The sequence below is a fragment of the Mirounga leonina genome, unplaced genomic scaffold, assembly GCF_011800145.1.
Source record: "Mirounga leonina isolate KUSES-001 unplaced genomic scaffold, KU_Mleo_1.0 Mir_152, whole genome shotgun sequence".
In the NCBI taxonomy this organism is placed as follows: domain Eukaryota; kingdom Metazoa; phylum Chordata; class Mammalia; order Carnivora; family Phocidae; genus Mirounga; species Mirounga leonina.
In genome coordinates, this window is record NW_023270380.1 from 6,025,792 (window position 1) to 6,050,804 (window position 25,013).

The 25,013-nt window shown below is 41.6% G+C and overlaps 1 protein-coding gene across 4 annotated transcripts in view; it reads right to left on the bottom strand.

Moving 5' to 3' along the window:
• B3GALNT2 (beta-1,3-N-acetylgalactosaminyltransferase 2) overlaps positions 1-25,013 on the bottom strand; it is a 57,707-nt gene that overhangs the window by 12,055 nt on the left and 20,639 nt on the right. For all 4 annotated transcript variants that reach the window (XM_035008497.1, XM_035008498.1, XM_035008499.1 and 1 more), the window contains exons 3-6: positions 23,208-23,308; positions 20,058-20,251; positions 15,158-15,253; positions 1,706-1,816 (exon numbers count right to left, since the gene is read on the bottom strand). In XM_035008497.1, the coding sequence (XP_034864388.1) occupies positions 1,706-1,816; positions 15,158-15,253; positions 20,058-20,251; positions 23,208-23,308 (502 nt within the window). The remainder of the gene's footprint in view (positions 1-1,705; positions 1,817-15,157; positions 15,254-20,057; positions 20,252-23,207; positions 23,309-25,013) is intronic.

Sequence of the window (25,013 nt, forward strand, 5' to 3'; positions counted from 1 at the left end):
AGTCCTCTCGGCCTCCGGCGATGGGAGGAGCTTTTACAATTAGAGATCTACAAGTTCCCCAGTGAGGGGGCTCCCCTCTGCACGCCAGCGTGAAGCCCCAGTGGGGCCGGGCCCGACTGCACGGGTGTGTGTGTGTGTGTGTGTGCGCGCGCGCGCCCACCTGGCCCATCCCCTCACAGAGCTGTACTGCACGGAGCAGTTTCAGGGCCGTAGAGAGACTCTGTCCAGAGGTGGCCGTGGGGACCTGTAGCTCAATGTGGAGGAAGCTACTGAAGGTGATGCTAACGTTTCCAGCTTTAAGGAGCCAGGAAAGGTTGTACGCTCTGTTTTTTCATCGTGTACTCTACATTGTTTTGGCTTATTTAGAACTTGATAGTACTTTTTATCTAAAAGGTCACAGCTTGACTTTTAAAAGTTTCTGACGTTCTCACTTGCTGGCAAGGGAGCAAGACTCGGGGAAACTTTCAGCTTTACGCATTTATGATGGAAACCTTTATTTGTACGTGGGGTTTCCTACAAGGGGCCACCAAGATACCGACTATTTTTTAAGGTTAGCTGAGTGTGTAAGCGTTCTTTAGCCCTCTACAACTGTATTTACCCCCGAAGTGGATCATTTGAGTCTTTCCATTTGAACCTAGTCCTCAACTCAGGGAGTCTGATTTGCTTTTGTGCAATCAACTTAGTAACTACAGAATTCCGGCACATTTTGGATATTTTTAAGTTTCATAAATAGAAAAGGGGGCGACATATTAAAGGCACTTGCGTTGGAAATAAGGAAAGAAAAGAATAAAACTATAATTAAATTTCATAAGACATTCTATGTTAAATAGAGGACTATTGTAATAGAGGATGAGATCTTAACCACGACCCACAAGGCTAAGTTTTGTAATTATATATGAATCTGTGATCTAATGTCTTTCTTCCTCACTGGAGTGTAAGTTGCACTGTGGGCCAGGAGTGGTTTTCTAAATGGGTAACAGCATACCACTTAAGGTTCATTTCAAATTCGGGAATTAATTCACGTGAATAAGACGAATAGTTAATGAAAACAGACTAAGCCTGTGAACTGAGATACTAAGCACTCTCCTAATCATTACATCAGAGCATCAGGGAGAATGAGACTGTTTGTGACACCACCACAAACACCTCTTGTGTATTTAAAGCTCACCGCTTGAAGTCTGTCTACACCTTATCGTCCCATACTTACTTGGAGATATTTACCCATTAAACTGTTTTTAAATCTGAAGCAAATCTGAATAAATGAAAAACATGAGGCAGAAATCCCAGCAATATAAACGAAAGCAAAAGCTCCATCGTATTTTCCAGTACTGCCGTCTATGCGATTTTAACGAACATCCTGCTATAAAGGTGAGGGAGTGAGGATTCTGAATACTACTGAGCAAGTGTCCTTCCAAATGTTAGCTTAAAAATTATTGAGAAATAAAATATCACACTTTTTAAAGTGCACCAATCTTAAGGCACTACTATGTATTTACTAACGCTGGAGTGAGAAAATCATTGAACATCTGAGTTGTTTGTCTTTACTATGGTGACTCAACATTTTCTGCTGTACATGCTCTAAAATACCCCAGATTCATTGTTCCACATTCCCTGGGTTGATGTAAACATAAAGTTAAAAACAGTTTTTCTGTTTGAAAAAATGCTAAAGTATGCTGAACAGCCTTAGGAAGAAAGGATGACTTACCGTAATGACTCGGAGAACACCCCCGCCATCATTTACAGTCACTTTGTGGAGATTTCTTGACACAAGGCCTTGGAGGTCTTGGCTCTCCCACACGATGGTACCTTCAAAGCTCTTTTTGCAGAAAGATGAAGTGAGTCAATTTCTTTATTGTTGTCATTTAGGCTTTAAGTAAGCTTTTAAAGAAAAATTAATTTTTTTCAAACATATTGGTTAAAATTTTTACGCCCCTACTCTAACACACACCACTGTTAACATGTTGGTGTATATTCTCAAGTCATTTTTTGTTCCATGCACATCTGAAAGATGCAAGTACAAAGAGTGCAGAGACCATTTTGCACACTGCTGTTTGCATTTCCCTCTACACTGCAGCGTTTCCTGATGCGACCACAGCTCGTGTGACCATTTGCCACACACACCTAACATGCCATCGAGTGTGTGCATCCCAAGTCACACAAACACTTGCCCACAGGCAGATCTGAACTCTACCAACTATCTAATGAAACATGTTTTGGTGTAAATGTTTATTTTGTTTCAAAATACACTTTCAGAGGTGAAATTATGGTGACAAGAAAGAAATAGAGAGATTTTATACGGATTTTGGGACACAATGCCAAACTGTTTTTTCGAAAGGAAATTATCTAATTTCCCAATTTACAAAAATACTATTTGCATTGTATTCTTCCAAGTATGGGATGAAAGCAAAGACTTAAGTTTAAGTCAATTTAAATTAAAAAATGATTCCTCATTTTATTGTGTTTCTTTTGATTTCTAATGATGTTTATAAATTATATAGTCTCTCCTGGGAATTACTGACCCATGCTTCTTTGCCATTTAGCTACTGAGTTTTCTATTTTTCTTATTAATCTATGTTATCTTGTAATAAATAATTCTGTGTATATATTATATTCTAAAATATTTTTTCAGAATTGTTTGCCACTTTTTTTTTACTTAAAAAGTCCATAAGTTTTATCTTGTCAAATCTGACAAGCTTTTTGTTTGTGATTACTATTAAGTTCTGGGCTTAGAAAGTTACACTCCCTGCCCGAAGGTTTGACACACATTTAAGTTCTAGTGTCTCCAAATTTCTCCATGGGGGCTCAGCTGCTCCTTTGTACTGCTCGGGCCATCCCCACTGTCAGCCCCTCTGGCTTGCTCCAGAGATCCAACAGAAGGCAGCCGGCATCCAATTCTCTATCACATCAGCCTGTCTTCTTTTCCTAAAACCACTTACCACTCTGGTATTTCCTGTTTATTTTCCTATTGTCAAACTAACTTTTCCCACTAGAATGCAAGCACCATGAGAGCAGGGATTTTGTCTGTTTTATTGACCACCATATCCCCAGCACCTAGAATGGCCTGATATGCATAACAGGCACTTGAAAAATATTTACTTAATAATGTTAAACTCAAAATTAATTGGAATGATTTTTGGTCTAGAACACCACACAAAAGATATAGCATTAATATTCTTTAAAATTTTTCACATACTAAAATTAAGAGATAAAGCACTATACAGTAACGTCTCAGTTAGCCAGCTTTATAAGGACACTATACAAAACTGCACTTGTAAAGTAAGCGAGCCCAGTGGTTTGCAAGCTTTTTGTAAAGCATTACAACTTTTCTATGAAACAGATAAAAACACTAAGAGTCGGGATTCTTCAGGCAGTCTGTCACCTTATATTCAGCTAATGGATCCTTAGTCTGCACTGCTCCTGATGCGCTTTGAGGAGCCCCAGGGTTCCTAAGGGCAGGCGTCCCAGATACACTATGGGTGGTCACCGCCTGACCCGGAGAACGGAAAAAGCGATGCCTACCTCACGGGGCTGGGCCGGGGGTTAATGATGACATGCGTGCGGCATGCAGGGTCTTTGCTCAGTGAAACAGAGCTTTATGACCACTAGAAGTAATGCAGAAAGTGAAGGGCCCCTTTAAAAGATCTCGTTGTCGGGGTGCCTGGGTGGCTCAGTCGTTAAGCGTCTGCCTTCGGCTCAGGTCATGGTCCCAGGGTCCTGGGATCGAGCCCCACATCAGGCTCCCTGCTCCGCGGGAAGCCTGTTTCTCCCTCTCCCTCTCCCCTTGCTTGTGATCCTGCTCTCATTGTGTCTCTCTCTGTCAAATAAATAAATAAAATCTTAAAAAAAAAAAAATCTCATTGTCTTATCTTGGAAATGGGCGCTGATTATTATTTTTTTTTAAGACTTTTTATTTATATTTTGATAGAGAGAGAGATCGTGAGAGAGGGAACACAAGCAGGGGGAGTGGGAGAGGAAGAAGCAGGTTTCCCGTGGAGAAGGGAGCCCGATACGGGGCTCGATCCCAGGACCCTGGGATCATGACCTGAGCCGAAGGCAGACGCTTAATGACTGAGCCACCCAGGCACCCCGGGCAGTAATTATTTCCATACTCTCCTTGGAAAGCCTTAACTCTCTACTCTACTTGACATTGAACCTCAATTCCCTAAAACATTCTTACAGATGTATACACAGAAGGAAAAAAAAAAAAAAAGCCTAGGGAGAAATATACCAAATATGCTGGGAAACATGTGGATATTAATATTCCTCTAACCTTTCCATACGTAGTCAAGTTTTCTTTTTTTTTTTAGATTTTATTTATTTATTCATGAGAGACAGAGAGAGAGACAGAGGCAGAGGGAGAAGCAGGCTCCCTGCGGAACAGGGAGCCCGATGCGGGACTCGATCCCAGGACCCTGGGATCATGACCTGAGCCGAAGGCAGACGCTTAACCATCTGAGCCACCCAGGTGTCCCCGTAGTCAAGTTTTCAACAGTGGATATTCCTCTCATATATTTTCATACTTTCATGATCACGAAAAAAATATTTTAAACATATGTATACAACGAAATAAATTTGGGGTCAATCTTCTTCCAGACACGAGGCGTTACTTAAACTTTTGAGTGTCTACTATGTAGCAGGCTGTGGGCTACTCGAAGATTTTTATTAAAAGAGTCAAATAGCTCCTATCTTCAAATCCTTATAATAAGCCCTGCTAGGGTCAGTAACAAAGGCAAGGAGCCTGAGGAGAACAGCGAGAATTTCAGTTGACTGTGAGAACGGAGCAGAGTCTTGCAGGCATCTGAGTCAGGAAAGGGAGAAGTGGACGAAAGCACTCATCAAAAGGCAGATGTGAAGCGCACTGCATGTTCAGAAAAGCATGAAGCAGTTAAGTGCTGCCGAAGCCCCAGGCTGAGGAAAGGAGATGCAGAAGGTAGGCTCCCATCAGCGCTGCCTGCAGGCATAGAGAGTCTGTCCTTCATCTCGAAGGGGGCGGGGGGGGGGGGGGGGGAGAAGCACTTCCGTTTGCAAGCACAAGAGTGACGCAATCCTAGCTGCAATTTTAAAAGGTCACTCCAGTAGCAGAACAGCATAAGGCGGGCTGGTAGGGAGAGTGGTAACTGGACTATTACAGAGGTCCAGGTGACAAGAAGTAAGCACTTATTTAGAAATGAAGACTGCCTTCTGAGAAACTGAAGGAGACACAAATATACAGAAAGATATTCAAGCTCACAGACTGGAAGTATTAATATTATTAAAATATCCATACTACTCAAAGCAATCTATAGATTCGATATAATCTCTATGAAAATTCCAATGGTGTTTTCGTAGAAATACAATAAAGTATTACTAAAATCTGTATGAAACCACAGAAGACCCCCAAATAGCCAAAGCAACTGTAAGAACAACAAAGTTGGAGGCATCATGCTTCCTGATTTCAAACTATATTACAAAGCCACTGCGAACAAAACAGTATGCTATTGGCATAAAAACTGACACATAGATCAATGGAACAGAAGAGAGAGCCCAGAAACAAACCCATGCACATATGGTCAATTCATTTACAAGAGAGGAGGCAAGAATATACATGGGAAGGACAGTCTTTGCAACAAATGGTGTTGGGAAAACTGGACAGCCACCTGCAAGGAATGTACCTGGACCACTACCTTAGGCCATACACAAAAATCAACTCAAAATGGGTAAAAGACCTGACACCATAAAACTCCTAGAATAAAACCTAGGTGGTAAGTTCCCTGACACTGGTCTTGGCAATGATTTTTTGGATTCGACACCAAAAGCAAAGGCAACAAAAGCAAAAATAAACAAATGGGACTACATCAAACCAAAAAGCTTCCGCACAGCAAAGGAAACCATCAGCAAAATGAAAAGGCAACCTATGAATGGGAGAAAATATTTGCAAATGATATACCTGACAAGGAGTTACTATCCAAACATATAACAGCATAACAAACAACTCAACAGCAAAAACCAACAATCCAAATGAAAGATGGGCAGAGGATCTGAATAGACATGTTTCCAAAGACAACACACACATGGCCAACAGGTACATGAAAAGATGCTCCCCATCACTCATCATCAAGGAAATGCAAATCAAAACCACAATGAGAGACCACCTCACACCTGTCAGAATGGTGACTACAGTCAGAAAGACAAGAAATAAGTGTGCTGGCGAGGATGTGCTGAAAGGGAACCCTTGTGCACTGCTGGTGGGAATGGAAACCGCTGTAGCCACTGTGGAAAACAGTATGGAGGGTCCTCAAAAAATTAAAAATAGAACTACCATATGATCCAGCAACTCCACTTCTGGGTATTTATCCAAAGGAAATGAAAACACTCACTTGAAAAGACATCTGTGCCCTCTTGTTCACTGCAGTATGTTTACAATAGCCACGATGTGGACGCAACCTGAACGCCCACAGATGGATGGGTGGATAAAGAAGATGTGATGCAAACACACACACACACGCACACACACACAGAGGAATATTATTCAGCCACAAAAAGGAAGGAAACCTTGCCATTTCCAGCATGAGGGCATTATGCTAAGTGAAATCAGTCAGGCAGAGAAAGACAAATACCATATGTGGAATCTAAAACATTTTTAAAAGCCAAAAAACAAAACACTGAATTCTTAGATATAGAGATCAGATGGGTGGCTGCCAGAGCTGGGGGCTGGAGGGCTGGGAGAAACGGGTGAAGCGGGTGAAAAGGTGCACATTTCCAGCTGTGAAATGATAAGTCCTGGGGATATAATGTACAGTATGGTGAGCACAGTTAATAACGCTGTACTGAAAGGTGCTAAGGGAGTCGATCTTAAAAGTTCTCATCACAAGAAAAGAAATCTAACTGTGTGGTGATGGATGTTAACTAGACTGTGATCATTCTGCAATACTGAATCATTATGTTGTACACCTAAAACGAATATATGTCAATTATATCTCAATAAAAAAAGGGGGGGGGAGATTGTCTTCTGAGTTGAACTAATTAAATGCTTACATTAAAGGGAACAATGTCTCTAATAACTGAGAAGAGCTTTGAGATTGAAGCTTAATTAGTAAACTCACTACCTTAAAACAAAATATCAAGTAGCCACTATACAAAAGCTGGGTTAAGAGAGAAATCTGGGCAATGCAACAATGTCCAGCGGGAGAAAGACGCAGGAATTGGAAGATATAAAGCATTCTAGTCACACCTCACCTGAATGAGGCAGCTCTCTAAAACAAACACGTCCCACTCCTATAAGCAAGTTCAATGATCAAACCAAGTGCTGTTCTGATTTGGGTTTTTGCTGTCTGACATCCCAGTAAGCAGGTTCCCAGACACGGGTCATGACTTTCAGTTCTAATAAGCTAACACCCATTAAAGATGAATGAACGGATATTCTGGTTTACAAACTGGTCTTCTGTGAATTTATTCAGTGTCATTCAATGAGAATCTGATCATGTCTAAGTGAACTAACTGGAAGGTCAGTGCTAGAACCTGAAAGCTAAGTCCTAGACCCTTGGCAACGTGAGACTGCTCTGGGTTAATCATGTGTCTTTCTTTTTTTTTTTTTTTTTTTTAAAGATTTTATTTATTTATTTGAGAGAGAGAGAAAGCATGAGGTGGGGAGGGTCAGAGGGAGAAGCAGACTCTTCGCCGAGCAAGGAGCCTGATGCGGGACTCGATCCCGGGACTCCAGCATCATGACCTGAGCCAAAGGCAGTTGCCTAACCAACTGAGCCACCCAGGCGCCCTATCATGTGTCTTTCTTCTGGCAAAACAGCCTCCTGCCCTTGGTATACATTCCTCTAAAACTTTAATAGTAATAAAATTTTTTAAAAAATTTAAATTGTAGTTAGTTAATATACAGTGCAATACTGGTTTTAGGAGAATTCAGTGATTCATCACTTACATACAACAACCAGTGCTCATCACAACTAGTGCCCCCCTTAATCCCCATCCCCCACCCACCTCCCTCTATCAACCCTCAGTTTGTTCTCTATTGTTATGAGTCTCTTATGGTTTGTTTCCCTCCTCCCCCACCATAGGTTCATCTGTTTTGTTTCTTAAATTCCACATATAAGTGAAATCATACAGTACTTGTCTTTCTCTGACTGACTTATTTCACTTAGCATAATACCCTCTAGCTCCACGTATGTCATTGCAAATGGCAAGATTTCATCCATATATACATACACACACATCTTTTTTTTCCATTCATCTGTGGACATTTGGGCCTTGCCATGTTTGGCTCTTGTTGCTAATGCTGCTATAAACATTGGGGCGCATGTACCCCTCTGAATCTGTATTTTTGTATCCTTTGGGTAAGTACCTATTAGTGCAATTGCTGGATCATAGGGTAGTTCTATTTTTAACTGTTTGAGGAACCTCCATACTGTTTTCTACAATAGCTGCACCAGTTTGCATTCCCACCAACAGTGTAAGAGGGTTCCCCTTTCTCCACATCCTCACCAACACCTGTTTTCTTGTGTTGTTCATTTTAGCCATTCAGACAGATGTGAGGTAGTATCTTATGTTTTTGGGTTTTTTTTAAGATTTATTTATCTGAGAGAGAGAGCATGCGAGCATGTGTGAGTGGGGGAGGGGCAGAGGGAGATGGAAAGCAGCAGACTCCACACTGAGCACAGAGCCCAATGGGGGCTCAGATCCCAGGACTCTGAGATCATGACCTAAGCTGAAATTAAGAGCTGGCCACTTATCCTACTGAGCCACCCAGGTATCCCTCACCGTGGTTTTGATTTGTACTTTCCTGATGGTGAGTGATGTTGAGCATCTTTTCATGTGTCTGTTAGCCATCTGGATGTCTTCTTTGGAAAAGTGTCTATTCGTGTCTTCTGCCCATTTCTTTTTTTTTTAAGATTTTATTTATTTGAAAGAGAGAGAGAGAGAGCACATGCAGGTGGAGGGGCAGAGGGGAAGCAGAATCCCTGCTGAGCAGGGAGCCTGACTTGGGGCTCGATCCCAGGACCCTGGGATTATGACCTGAGCTGAAGGCAGACGCTTAACCAAATGAGCCACCCAGGTGCTTGTCTTCTGCCCATTTCTTAATGGGATTATTTGTTCTTTGGGTGTTGAGTTTGATAAGTTCTTTAGAGATTTTGGATACTAACCCTTCATCAGATATGTCATTTGCAAATGTCTTCTCCCATTTCATAGACTGCCTTTTCGTTTTGTTGATTGTTTCCTTTACTGGGCAGAAGCTCTTTATCTTGATGATGTCCCAATAGTTCATTTTTGCTTTTTTTTTTTTTTAAAGATTTTTATTTATTTATTTGAGAGAGAGAGAGAATGAGAGAGAGCACACGAGAGGGGGGAGGGGCAGAGGGAGAAGCAGACCCCCCGCCGAGCAGGGAGCCCGATGAGGGACTCGATCCAGGGACTCCAGGATCATGACCTAAGCCGAAGGCAGTCGCTTAACCAACTGAGCCACCCAGGCGCCCCATTTTTGCTCTTTTTCCCCTTGCCTCCAGCAACGTCTGTACTAAGAAGTTGCTATGGCCGAGGTCAAAGAGGTTGCTGCCTGAGTAGTGATAAAGTTTGGGAGAACTGATACCAAATACATCTGATAGGATTTAGTGAGTGCCTGGATATGAGAGGTGAGGATAAATCCCATGATTCTGGTTTGGGTGCCTGAAAAAAGGAGACAGTGCTACCCAACACTGAAATACAGGGGGAGATGAAAATGGATGGGACGGAGATGATCTCACCATCAGAATGCCCCTAGGACACTCACGTGGAGAAGTTTTATAGGCAGCAAAAGTATGTATGCAGTACCTAAGAGAAATGTGGGCTGTAGTTGGATTTAAGAGCCATTAGCAAACAGGTGGTAATGGATAAAATTGCCCAGGAAGAATGAGTAAAACAAACAGAAACCTGGGTATCAAATCCTAATGATTAAGAGGAAAGCGAGAGGGGCACCTGGCTGGCTCATTCAGTGGACCATGCGACTCTTGATCCCAGGGTTGTGAGTTCGAGCCCCACTTTGGGTGTAGAGAGAACTTAAAAATAAAATCTTTAAAAAAAAAGAGGAAAGCGAGAGAGGAGATAATGAAGTACGTCAGGAAGAAGAACAACCGGATGTGGCTGAACCAAAAGAATGTAGATCATATAAGCTAAGAGAAAAATGCAATCAACTAAGTGAAGGACAAAAAGTGTCCCCTGGAGTTGGCAGTTGGGTCACTGCAATCTTAGTGACTGCAGTTTCAGATGAACCATACCAAAAGTAAAAGCTATCATGACCAAATAAAAATGCTTCGCCTTGAAACTATGAATCTAGAAAATACGATGACAAAACAAGTAATTCTCTGTCCTGTCCATTCAACTGACACTTGGCATTTACCCTATTTCATGGTGGCTCCTGCTGGGGTCCAACCACAGTTACTTTGTGACTGGGATATGATACAACATCAATAATGTGGACTAAAGTGAGTAACTGCCGGAAAAACTCATTGGCCCCCAGAACGATCCTGGTTTCTTCACTGCACTTCTGTAAGCCAGCGGGGCTTAGGGAAGGAAGGAACTGTGTCCACCCCGCCTTTATCTGCGCCTGCTCCGTGTCACAGCTGAATCTCTGTTTCTCACTTCTCTCACAGGCCTGCCTTCTACCCTCTGATACAAAGTCATCACAAAGCTAGGGATCTCTTCAGATGAGAAACAACTGGTCTGTGGCAATTCCCTGCTAAGACCATAAAACCAAAACAGAAGCTAAGAAACACATCGTGGTGTGGGCTGGAAAAAGGAGATCTCATAAATGATCTCACCCGTAACGTGAGCATGCTCTCTGCAACCCCTTTCACGTTAATTCCTCTGTGTCATGTTTCTAACTTCTCATCCAAACCAGCAGAGTAGCTTAAATCTATACTATTTTTGGATTTAACAATTTTTTATGGCTTGGGGAAATGACTACACCTGAAGAGTTCCGACTGTCACGAACAGTGAGTATGTAAGTACCCGCACAGCTAAGAGTGGTGTCTCTAGTGACTCAGGTGAACACAAATAGTCTTTTTACTGAAACTGGTTTCAGGTTTCAACTGCACTAGTAAGGAAAGTACAAAATTAGAGAAATAAATATTTTAAGAGAAGCGCACAGCAGTCTCCATTTAAATTTGTGACTCCCACTGAGATTTATGCTTTAGTGAGTCACACGATGAAAACACTGCGAGAGGCTTGCTTGCGTGACAAGCTATCCGCTGACATGTTACTCCAGCAGGCCGTGAGGCACGGAGCGAAGAAGACGACGAAGAAATCACCTGCTGCTCTCTTAAAAAATGGCATAAACGATGTTTGTCTTCTGTCATTCTTTGCTGATGATACGCAGGCAAACCATTCACCCACTATCACTTTTTCTGTGCTAATAAAACCCAATCAGGCTTGAAGCAGCAAAAATGAGTATCTCTGTACAATCAAACACGGTTGCAACAAAAATAAGATTTTGTGTAAAAGGATAGCCTTTTTTTAAAGAGTTTTTTGTTTTTATAAAGCTAATATATATTTATTACAGAACACTTGGGAAATGCACAAAAGGCAGCAAATAAAAATCATCCATAATCCTACCTCCTCACCCCCGGGTATAGCCACTGTTAAATAATGGCACGTTTTTAAAAGGAAAAAATACGACTCAGAATTAATGAAAAATAAAAAGCCAATTTAGCTTAAAGTTTAAAGTGAAATAAAGCTCACAAGGCTGTAGGCTTGAAAAATCTTTTTTTTTTTTTAAAGATTTTATTTATTTATTTATTTATTTGAGACAGAATGAGAGAGAGAGAGAGCACATGAGAGAGGGGAGGGTCAGAGGGAGAAGCAGACTCCCCGCTGAGCAGGGAGCCCGATGCGGGACTTGATCCCGGGACTCCAGGATCATGACCTGAGCCGAAGGCAGTCGCTTAACCGACTGAGCCACCCAGGCGCCCTAGGCTTGAAAAATCTTAACTGAAACGGCCACTCACTGTCCCATCATTAGCACCTCCTGCTAGATACAATGTCCTTGCCTCAACCCAGTTATTTTGAAAAACTTCAATCCTATAGAAAAGCTGAAATTAAGCCCAAATCACCTAGACTCACCAACTGTTAACATTTAGCCACATCTGCTTTATCTCTGTCTGTATACACGTACTTTTCTGTTCTTGTTGGTTAAGCACTTGAAAGCAAAGCAGGTATCATGACGTGTCACCTTTTGAGTACTTAAACATGTATTTCCTAAGAACAAGGACGTTCTAAGGGAAAGTAATAATTTTTGTGGATTAATCAAAATTTGTAATTTTTTTTAAAAGACTTTATTCATTTTGAGAGAGAGAGAGGGAGAGAGCATGAGTGGGGAGAGGAGGGGGAGGGAGAGAGAGAGAGAGAAAGAGTGAGCTGGAGGGGCAGAGGGAGAAGCAGGCTGGCAGACTCCCCGCTGAACAGGGAAATGGACGTGGGGCTCGATCCTAGGACCCTGGGATCATGACCCAAGCCGAAGGCAGACACTTCACCGACGGAGCCACCCAGGCATGCCCAAAATTTGTAATTCTAGAGGCGCCTGGGTGGCTCCGTCAGTGAAGCGTCTGCCTTCGGCTCGGGTCATGATCCCAGGATCCTGGGATGGAGTCCTGCATCGGGCTCCCTGCTCAGCAGGGAGTCTGCTTCTCCCTTCCCCCTGCTGCTGCTCCCCTTGTTTGTGCTCTAAAATAAATAAAATCTTTAAAAAAAATTTGTAATTCTATCTAGAAGACTGACCAAGATAATGGGGCAGACTCTATAACACTGTGATTAGCCTTAAGCTTTAAAGCTAATTTTCTTCCTCTTTGCCCCTCATTGTGACTCCTTCCTCTTAGTTTCTCAACCTCGCCACCATCGACAATTTGAGCCAGACAAGTCTTTGTTGTGGGGGCTTTCGTGTGCTGTAGGACGTTCAGCAGCATCGCTGGCCTCTAGATGCCAGTACTGCTCCACCCCGAGCTGTGACACCTGAACGAGCCTTTGGACATTGCTAAATGCCCCTCCTGGGCCAACAGCCCCAGCTGCAGAAACTCTGCTCCTGAAGAACGGATCCCGAAAATCCAGATGAGTAGCAGCAAAAATAAGGACAGTGTGCATTTATTTCCCGAATACTTACCACGTGGCAGCATGTTCTAGGCATTCTGCATGTATGAAAATCATTTAGTCCCTAAAATGAGCCTCTCAACTGGGTGGTGTAGCCCCATCTCACAGATGAGGGGATGGACACGGTGAGACTGAACGGCTTGTGCGAGGCCACACAGACCCCGAGCGGCAGCGCAGGGCTTCGGACTCACCCGTGCCGCACCCGCAGCTCCTGCTCAGGGCACTTGGCTCCGAACGTGCCCTCACGTACTTACTCCCCGGTGCCTCATTTTTCTCTTTCCTACCGATGCCAATCCTAAGTCTTTTCTGTGCAAATGCACTCTACATCCGGCTTCACACCGCTCTGATACCACCTAACACAATGCCAGTGTTCCTGGGCTCCTCAGAATAACATGACTCTCCCTTCGGGAGGAGGTCTAGGAACCGCAGGTCCTGCCCATGCTCCTTCTGAGCAGAAAGTCTCATTGATGACTTGCTTCAAGCCTCAAGGAGCTTACCTACTAGTTAACGTAGGAAAAGCGTTCACACCAGGCCTGGCACACGGTAAGTACGGTCTCAGTGCTGGCCCCTCTTGTCCCTCTAGGACGGAAGCTGCTTTCAGGGCAGGGATCTTCGTACTGTGTCCTCACAGAGCCCCGGTGCTTGGCACACACTAATTTCTCAAATACTTTCTTTTTAAAGATTTTATTTATTTATTTATCTGACAGAGAGAGCGAGCGAGAGCAGGAACACAAGCAGGGGAAGAGGGGAAGGGAGAAGCAGACTCCCTGCCGAGCAGGGAGCCCAATGTGGGTTTCGATTCCAGGACCCTGGGACCATGACCTGAGCCGAAGACAGACGCCTAATGACTGAGCCACCCGGGCGCCCCTCCCAAATATTTTCTGAGTAAATGAATACACAAACTAAAGAATGGCTTCCTTCAAAAGCTGAGATCCAACACTTAGCGAATATAACTTAGCTAAGCCACTGCTTTTAATTAAAAGTGAAAGATACTTTTGATGGGACATACTTCTGCCCCTCCCCCTGCTCATGTGCTCACTCGTGCTCTCTCTCTCTCTCAACTACATAAATAAAATCTTTAAAAAAATAAATGTTTTTTAAGCAGAAGTTTGTGTTCAGGTGAAATAAAGGAGAGCCCTTTCACATCTACAGAATTGACATATATAGTTTCAAGTACTTGTACTGAATGCCAAAGATCCACAGCATATTTTGAGATGTGTTGTATAAGGCAAACAGAACCCACAAGACCAGTGTTGGGAAAATGTTTCTTGGTTCATCAGCAGAGCTCGTCAATGGTCTAGCTCCCATGATGATTTAGCTCAGCTTTGACGTTGCAGGACGAACTCCACAGCTAAGCTACAGTGACTCCCCAAGATGCTTGAGAAGCTGAACCCTATGTGGTTCCAAAGCCCTGAACTGAGGAATGTACTCAGACTAGACTGAACTAGCCTGGAGAGGCTGAGGTGGAGGGATGAGTAATCCGCTCTTGCCCACCACACGATCCTCTGCAACCATCCTGCGGCTTAACGGCAGGCTGATGCGGGCACTTGGCAGGTAGGTGAGGGGATCTCTAGGACACGTCTACTCAAGACTGGACCTAGAAGGTGACAGCTGTGTTTTCAGACATGTTCCGCAACCTCGAGAGGTTTTATTCATCTTAGAAATGTGGTCAATCTCTTTGCAATTATCCTGCCTGCACCCTACCACCCCCACCCTCTTTAGATAAGTAAACGACCTGATTCATTCAAATGGTATCTGGGTCTCGTGTTTCCATCGATCCATTCCTATTATTATCCTTCGTCACTAAAACAGTCATGCAGTTCTCAATCCACTGAATAAACCAGGCAGTGCCTTTCAGCAAGTGTGGTTTGGGACCCCCTGAGGGTTACCGGGCTGTGAAAAGGGATGGTGCAGAGTGCTACCTTTCCGTAACCTGTGCACCAAGTGGCGGCCCCATCCAGCGCTCTGAAGAGCTGTCCTGGTACAACAAAGCATCAGCCGCTGGCCTTTGAGAGCACAGTGCCAGGCCACTACAGCCTTCCCTTACACCTCGTACCTCAGGCAGGATGAACTGCTCCACAGGCTTGTACCACAGCTTGTGCACCTGCACACCACAGCTTGGAGGGCTGAAACGAGCCACGAAGAGGGCCTCCTACAAATGGGAGGTGGGGGGGGGGGCAAGAAATAGGGGGGAAAAAGAAAACAAGAAAGACTCCACGTTAGACACTGCGTATTCGGCAAGTTTTCAAACATCTTCTATCCTGGGCAGCTTAATCCTCGATGGCCCCAACCGGAGTTAATATGGGCCGAAAATGATGTTGAGACATCATTTGCGTTTTCCAGTGCGATCACGTTTATTAAGTAGATATTTAAGATAACAAAAGCTGTCTTAAAGTTCCAAAACATGAAATAAAATCCCCACAACCTTATAAAAAACCAAAGCCTACCTCGAAATGAGGAGCACTAGGGGAGGTGTGAGGTGTTAAATCAAGCTGAATCATTAGGCTTAACCCCAAGGGTTAAGAAGAAACTGAAAGATGACATATTTCTACACAGAACAAAGGTACTCCAGGAGCCCCCCTTCAGAAAGAACCTTTAGAAGAAAAAATGCACAGAAACAAAGAAGGGAGCATATAAGAGGGCTGATTCCCACTATGTCTGTAGGCACACCGCGTTAACTGCACTCGGCTTTACTGCGCCTTGGGGAGTACTGTGTTTTCTACAGTTTGTGGCAACCCCTCAATGAACAAGTCCAGAGGCGACATTCTTCCGACAGCATTTGCTCACGTTGAGTCTCTGTGTCACATTTTGGTAATTCTTGTACTATTTCACACTTTTTCATTATTATTATATTTGCTTTGGTGATCTGTGATACTACTTTAATTGTGGGGGGGCCATGAACTGCTCCCAAATAAGATGGCAAACTTAATTGATAAACCCACTGACCAGCGCTTCCTCATCCCTCTCCCTCTCCTCAGCCTCCCCTATTCCCTGAGACACAACAATATTGAAATTCGGCCACTTAATACCCCTACAGTAAGTGTTCAAGTGAAAGGAAGAGTTGCAGGTTTCTCACTCTAAATCAAAGGCTAGTGTGGTCCACAAGAGCCAAACTACGGCAAGAGCCTAGATGTCCACCAACAGATGAATGGATAAAGAAGATGTGATATATACATACAATGGAATATTATGCAACCATCAAAAATGACATCTTGTCCTTTGCAATGAGGTGGATGGAACTAGAGGGTATTATGCTAAGCGAAATAAGTCAAAGAAAGAAAGACAATTATCATATGATCTCACTGATATGCGGAATTTAAGGAACAGAGGATCATAGGGGAAGGGAGGAAAAAATGAAACAAGATGAAATCAGAGAGGGAGACAAACCATAAGAGACTCTTAATCTCAGGAAACAAACTGAGGGTTGCTGGAGTGGAGGGGGGTGGGAGGGATGGGGTGGCTGGGTGATGGACACTGGGGAGGGGATGTGTTGTAATGAGCACTGGGTATTATGCAAGACTGATGAATCACAGACCTGTACCCCTGAAACAAATAATACATTATAGGTTAATTAATTGAATTTAGATTTTAAAAAAACTTAAAGGATATAAACTTAAGAGTTAAATAAATTATAATACAAGCAAAGTTAAATACCAAAAAAAAAGCTAGTGTTTTAAAGCTTAGTGAGGAAGGCAAGCTGAAAGCAGAGATAGGCTGAAAGCTGGGCCTCTTATGCCTCTTTGCGAACGCAAAGGAAAAGTTCTTGAGGGAAACTCTAAGTGCCTCTCCAGTGAACACGCAAAGGACAAGAAAGAGAAATGGACTTCTTGCTATACGGAGAAAGTCTCTGGATAGAAGGTCAAACCAGCCACAACATCTCCCTTAAGTCAAAGCCTAATCCAGAGCAATGCTCCAACTACAATTCCATGAAGGCTGAGAGAGGGAAGGAAGCTGCAGAAGAAAAGTTGGAAGCCGGCAGAGGTGGATGCAGGAGGTGTAGGGAAAGAAGCGGTCTCCTTAACATCAAAGTGCCAGGTGAGGCCGCAGGTGCTGATGGAGAAGTTGTAGCAAGTTCTCCAGGAGATGGAGCTGAGATAATTCAGGAAGGCGGCCACACTTGAGTAAGGTTATCCGTGTAGACAAAGCAGCCTTCTATCAGAAGAAAATGCCATCCAGGACTTTCCTAGCTAGAGAGAAGTCAATGCCTGGCTTCGAAGCCTCAAAGGACAGGCTGACTCTCTTGTTAGGGGTAAATGCAGCTGGTGACTTTAGGTTGAATGCTCATTTTCCATTCTACAAATCCTAGGGACCCTAAGAATGACAATAAATCTCTGCCTGTGCTCTATAAATGGAACTACAAAGTCTGGATGACAGCACATCTGCTCACGCATGGTTTACTGAATATTTTAAGCCTACTGTTGAGACCACTGCTCAGAAAAAAAAGATTCCTTCCAAAATATGACTGTTCGTTGAACAATGCACCTGGTCACCCACGAGCTAGGTGACTGCTAACACAGCATTTCAGGAAACCTGAATATTCAGGAAGGAATGAAGAGCACCAGAAATGGTAAATATGTGGGCAGACATAAAAGATGATTCTTCCTCTAAAGTACTTTAATACGTATTTAGCTGTTTAAAGCACAAGCTGTAACACTGTACCATTCTTATATTTTACATGAAAGGGTACAACATTAATTTTAAGAAAAATGACAAGTTTAGGATGTATACTGTAATCTTTCTGTCAACCATACATAAAAAAGAGGAATGCAAAGAGCTGTAGCTGAAAGGACAACAGAGAAATTAAAACGGAATTCTAAAAAATACTCAAACCCAAAAAAGGCAGGAAAAGAGGAAGAGAGAAACAGGAAAAAGTAGAACAAACAGAAAACAAAGAGCAAAATGAAAAACAACTGGATAACTGCATTAAATGTAAATGGCTAAACACTCCATGTAAAAGGTAGAGATTCTCAGACTGGATCAAAAGGAAGACCCAACTATATGCTGTCCTCAGGAAACACAATTTCCATCTATATATATATATACATATATATATATATAAAAGAGGGGCGCCTGGGTGGCTCAGTCCGTTAAGTATCTGCCTTTGGCTCAGGTCATGGTCGCAGGGTCCTGGGATTGAGCCCTACATCAGGCTCCCTGCTCAGCAGGGGGTCTGTTTGTCCCTCTGCCTCTGCCCTTCCCCTTGCTTGTGCTCTCTCTCTCTCTCTCTGGCAAATAAATAAATAAAATCTTTAAAAAAAAAAAAAAGAATAATACATCATGACCAAGGAATAGGAGATTGGTTTAACATTCCAAAATCAATAAATGTAATTCATCCCATTAACAGAGTAAAGGAGAAGTACCCTGGAAACAGTCTATATGCCCAGCAATAGGAGAACGAATAAACATATTGCTGGAATACAGCTTAGCAATTAAAAAGAGGAAAAGGAATGCGGCACCTGGCTGTCTCAGTCGGCAGAGTATGCCCTCTTGATCTCAGGGTTGTGAGTTCAAGCCCCACACTGGGCATATAGTTTACTTAAAAAAAAAAAAAGGGTAAAAGAAAAGGGAAAAAATCATGAATACATGTAAGAACATGGATGAGTTACAAAAACATGTTGAGTGAAAGAAGCCTTACACAAGAGAGTACTTTATGATTCTATTTACATATTAAATATCACAACAGGCAAAACCAGTCTATGGTAACAGAGGGGAAAAAAAAAGGCCATCTCTGAGAAGTGGGACAGGGTGATAGGAGTTTGGGTTACACAGCTTTATGCAGTTTAAACTTACTGAGGGGGAGCTGGCTGGCTCAGTCAGAAGAACATGTGACTCTTGATCCTGGAGTCATGAGTTCGAGCCCCACGTTGGGTGTAGAGATTAAATAAATAAAAACTTAATAAATAAATAAATAAATAACTGACCTAATGTACATTTCACTGTGCATAAAATTTAAAAAACCACAAATAAATATTAAAGTCTAGTTAATGGAAAAAACAAAAAACAAAAAACAGGCTAGTTAATGATATGCATGCTGAAGTGTTTAGGGACAAAGTGTCCTGATGCCTAAAACTGACTCTGAAATATAGTCAGGAAAAATAAAAAGATAGATTGTTGAACAACTTTATATATGATAAAGCAAGTTTTTTTTTAAAAGAGTTTATTTATTTGAGAGCGAGAGAGACAGCGAGCACGAGCAGGGTGAGGGGCAGAGAGAAAAGCAGACTCCCAGCTGAGCAGGGAGCCCGATGTGGGGCAGGATCCTGGGACTCCAGGATCATGACCTGGGCCAAAGGCAGACACTTAACTGACTGAGCAACCCAGGCGCCCTGAAATACAGCAAAATGTTAACTACTGTGGAAATTAGGTGGCTACATGGGTGTTCACTGTATAATTCCTCCAAGATTTCTACAAACAGATCTTTTCAAATACAATTCCTTGCTAATATACTCCTTCAGATGTACTCTGTGAATAAATCAGATTTCCCCACATACCAGGAAGAGAGTAACCCCAGTTGTTTTAAACTTTCATTCCCTCTACATCCTTATTACAAAAGACATGTGAAGCAGCTGTTAGCCTTGTATTATAGAGACAGACTTTCAGGGTTGGAATGAAGAGACACTAATACTTGCTTATACCTTAAAGTCCCAAAGTTTCTACATTCATTATCAACTTCTGTAATTCCTTAGGCTTTAGGGAATTTTAGGTTGGGAATTTCTAATCTGGCCCAATCCCTTCTTTTCTAGATATAACACATTTATTTTTCATTGGTATTCTCTTCCCAAACCAGTATATTAATATATTATGCTATAATGTATCCAATCAGTAAGGGAAGAAAAGTGGAAGTCTTCCAACCAGATGTAATTATATAGTCTCCCAATCTACTATATGCCATGAGGAAAAAGCTGGTATTTTTTAAAAAGAAAAATGGGGAAAACCTTGTATAAAACAGTGCATACCTCTTGTTCTGCCTGATAAAGCTTGACTGTGATGTTCCTCTGGAAACCCACATCGTTGGCATCATAAAACACCCCAAGACTGGTAATAACGATTGGGTAGAGAACTCGGAAGCTCACGCTGACAACTCGGTCCTCAGAAATTCCTGATGAGGTGTCTTCAGGAAGACTGAATGCCTCAATTTCCTGGTTCAAAACTAAGGAAATAATGAGAAAAGGAGTTTTACATAACCAAACAAATATCATCTTATAATTATTTCACAAATGGCAGTAATTAAAAAAATTCTCCAGAAATATGGCTGCTTCTAGGGAAAAACATAAATTTATCTTGAAACTTAAGAATGAAGTTTTTAGCTGTATCTAGGTAAAATATTTAATTATCAGAACTACTTTAATAAATTTTTGTATGTACATGTGTGCATATATATGTCTAAACACCATAGAGGAATATTATCAAAGGCATCTATTAGGAAAGGTTCAATAAATAGGGATATTAAAAACAGTACCTAATGCAGTCATAAATAATGAGAACGTTTAGTCTTGCTCTGCAAATTCCAAAAATTCTACTTCTTGTCGGGCAATTTAAAATACTTGTGATGTCACATGACAAAAGTCCTTGAAATCACTTCCAATAACACTGAAAAATTCTATGTAATACTGATAAAAGAGAAGCACATCAAACACAGTAGTATGTCTGATCACATACTGTGTGCCATGCCCCATCGCATTTACAGCTTCACAACTACACTGTGTGGTCGTGGCATTATCTGACATCACGGGTTATGATACTGAGGCCTGGAGATGTTAAGTAACTCGCCTGAGGTCACAGGAAGTGGCAGAGCCAGGAATCAACCCCAGGTTTATGGACTTCAAACTCAGTGCTCTTTCCACTCCCCTACAGCTGCCTAAATCAAAGCCAGAAACAGTCCTTTGCAAATAATGTTTTCAATTACTATAAATGAAATCAGGACCGATTACATGAAACAGTTCACATGGCTGAGAATATCAGTGCCACTTTGTGAAATAATATAAAAACCTATTCTAAAAGATTTTATTGAAGTTCTTTGTATCTTTCAGAGCTGTGGTTTTCCAATTTTCCTGCTCACACAACCACATCAGTTAAACGCATTTGTACACACACTCATATATCTATTAACAAAACAGACACACATATTATTGTTACCAACATATTCAGTCTTTATAAAGATAACACTGTCTTATTTTCAGATAAACAGAAATTCAGTTTTCCTCCCACACCCAGAGGATCATTTGGATCCCTACCTTCGAATTCCTAGAATGCTATTTTACACTTAGCAAAAGTTTTTTTTTTAATATACTCAGTAAATGTAAAAGATTCAAAGTATATGCATATGGGTTAAAGGCCAAAGTTAAGCACGGTATAATCTAACTACCTATCTATTAAGAACAGATGTACCTTGAATTTCAAGCTACCTAGACACAGGAAATCCTGCTGCTTTGGTAATGCTATTAATCAAAACTACATATCCAGAGTATCATGATGATTAATTAATGCTCATGATGACCCTAAGGTATTGAAATAAACCTAAAATGACATTGGAGTCATCAAAAAGATAAAATTAGGTTCAATATAAATTTAGTTACACCTATTTAAAAAAATTTGTAACCTAGGTATTACATACATGAAATTTTTCTATTAATTAATAGTTCTACTCCTTTACTATTAATGAATAATAACACTTAAAATAATAAAAGTCTGGTTAATTTAAGGTGAGATTTTAAAAAAATTTGATTTGGTTTGGATTTCAAATGTAATTTGTTCTAGGCTACTCTTACATCATCAGTAATACAACATTTTATTAGGTTCATGGTCCCTTTGGGACTGCAGTGCAAGCTAACGGACCTTCTCCACAGAGAAACGAGGAGAAACGCAATTACACATGAAATTTTACTTACAATGTTAACTAAAAGATCCTAAGTAAGAAACCTCTGCTTTACACAATAGAGACCTGAAAATAAGGTACAATTTATTTAGAAAGCTGATTGAAGCTGAACTTCATAAAAGGCAGGTTCTTTGATATTAAGTACCTACCACGTCCCAGGAACTATTCTGAATTTTTTATATGTATCAATGTATTTCATCCTGTCAATCCCTATGAGGTAAGTACTTTTATCCCCAGTTTATAGATGGTGAAACTGAGGCACAGAGGGGGTGAATAACTGATCGACGGTCACACAGCTAGAAAAGGCAGAGCCTAGATTTAAAGCCATGGGGTAACTCGGTGATGGGCATTAATGAGAGCATGTGATGTGATGAGCACTGGGTGTTATATGCAACTGATGAATCACTGAACATTTTATCAAAAACTAATGATGTACTATACGTTGGCTAATTGAATTTAAATTAAAAAAAATAAATAAAGCCATGGAGCCTGACTCCAAAGCCCACACTCTCAACGACATCACTATTGCTGCTTGTAAGAGTAAAGTGTACATAATTATAAAGGTCTGCCAGGTCTTAAAATACCAGAAGTTAAAATCAGCACACTTAAGACTTTGAAAACTTTAGTCTTCCTTAAAACGATAGCTGAACATAAAAGGAAATGCTGGTAAAGAAAGACATCTGCTTGTACAGTTAGCAATGTCCTAAAACGGGTTCCCTGGTAACAGAGGGAACCTGATTAGGACCATCTTTCTTCATCATCAGAACTCCCACAGATCTTTAACTGTAAAGGAATACAAACTATTACTCATATTTAAAATTTTTTCCCATTGTTTCTTTTGCAGGAGCTTATAGGCAATAATTCTAAAAGAAAGTTGACTCACAGTATTCGTATCAAGGTTACTGTAAATTGACAAGATGGTGAAATCAGCAGTTATCTCAAAGTTCAAAACTCCATTATTCAGATTTATCTATGCGCAAGGGATCTCCAAATGCATGTGAATCATTCTGAGGAACAAACTCTCCCGGATCCTGAAATTATATATATCTAAAAAGACTCCTCACAGCTAGAGTGATCACTCAATCTGTCAAAAAGGATGAAAGATACATTTTGATGAAAGCTCAATCGTCGTCTGCTAAAAACAGACCACCAGACTAGTCAGCTTAGCAAACTTTTCCTCAGCATCAAACCTGTACGCGGAGTCACGGGGCTGAGGAAAAAGACGACTCACCCGGATTCGTGATGTTGAGCAGTCTGCAGGAGTAAGGATCCTCCCTGTCTTCCACTGGCACGGCACAACCATGAGCACCTATTATGAACTTCACAAGCACACTGAAAGATGTGTTGGCATTAACATCAGATACTGATCTTCATTTTGTGCATACACGTTTCCTCACGCCCATTTCAAAGCTTTTACTTTGAGGGGCGCCTGGGTGGCTCAGTTGGTTAAGCGACTGCCTTCGGCTCAGGTCATGATCCTGGAGTCCCGGGATCGAGTCCCGCATCGGGCTCCCTGCTCGGCAGGGAGCCTGCTTCTGCCTCTGACCCTCCCCCCCCCTCATGTGCTCTCTCTCTCTCTCATTCTCTCTGTCTCAAATAAATAAATAAAATCTTTAAAAAAAAAAAAAAAAGCTTTTACTTTGAGACATAGGTATTTATTAGGATTAATTCTAACTTTATTTTTCTAGCCTAGCAAAAGAGGAACAGACAAACTGAAAGTTGCCAACCACCAAGCGACGGATGTATAAGCCCTCTGCTGTAGTATTGTGTTAAAGCAAGTATGAGTATGTTTGGCCTGGCTACCAGCAAATGCTCATATCAATTAAAAACAAACTACAGTAAAGTCAGTTTCTCATGCCCCGACCTAAAACATATCTGTATCTGCAATCTGCTTTATTTGCTTTCCTCTATTGTAGAAGGTATTCCTTTTGCTCCAGATTAGTCTTCGTATTCAAGAGGAGGTCCCCTCCTCTCCTACACCTCACCTGTAACCTGTGGCTCCTTCCCTACATGTTACAAATAAGATGAATTCCTGATACTAATTTCTATTTACCTAGCATCCCTTCCTTGTCTCCACCCTATCCTTTAGTGAAGTCCTACAAAGGAATGAACTAAAATTGTAGGCTCTAGTTTCTCATCTCCCACTCATTTTATGAAACAGAAATTTTAGCTTCAACACCCACCACTTATACTGAGATGTTTACCACCAATGTAACCACTGATTTGTTGCTAAATCCACAGCCCTTCAATCTGTGGTTCCATAGTGCTGGTCTCCTTACAGTGCTCTCTTCCCTCCACTATGTGGCTTGCTCAGTCACCTGCACTGGCTCTTCTTCGCCAAGTCTGTCCATTAGGGCAGATTTTAAAGCAGGGCTTTGCCCTTGGGTCTCTTCTCACTCTTTCTGCCTGCTCTCCCTGGACAATATTTATTCTCAAGGCTTCTCCTACTGGCTTATGAGAGCCAACTGCTAAATTTTCAGGAATTCTGTGGACTGGTTATTAAGAACAGCCTTTATTAAATTATGTAAACTTACAATGAAACACATTCCTTTAAAACAAAGAAAATACTCAAATTAATCATTTCTTAATTATTTCACTATTATCTATGCTCTTGGGGTTATATTTACCTATTATATCTGTGTGGTGGAAATAAAATGATGTGCTACTGCATATCTTTCCCAAGTCTGTGTTCAGAGATGCTGTATTAGTTGGCTGAAGTTGGTCATGGTGGGAATATTTACACTACGGAAACTAGCAAACACTATAAATAAGGGTTTTATTGACTTTAAGAGATGGAGGGGGGAAAAAAGTAAATCGTTGGAGGAAAAGTCAATGAAGATTAAACTTAAAAAAGGATGTGTCTGCATAGATCAATGGAACAGAATAGACAGCCCAAAGATAAACCCACAATTATATGGTCAATTAATCTATGACAATGGAGGCAAGGATATCTAATGGGAAAAAGACAGTCTCTTCAACAAAGGGTGTTGGGAAAACTGGACAGCTACCTGCAAAAGAATGAAATGGGACCACTCTC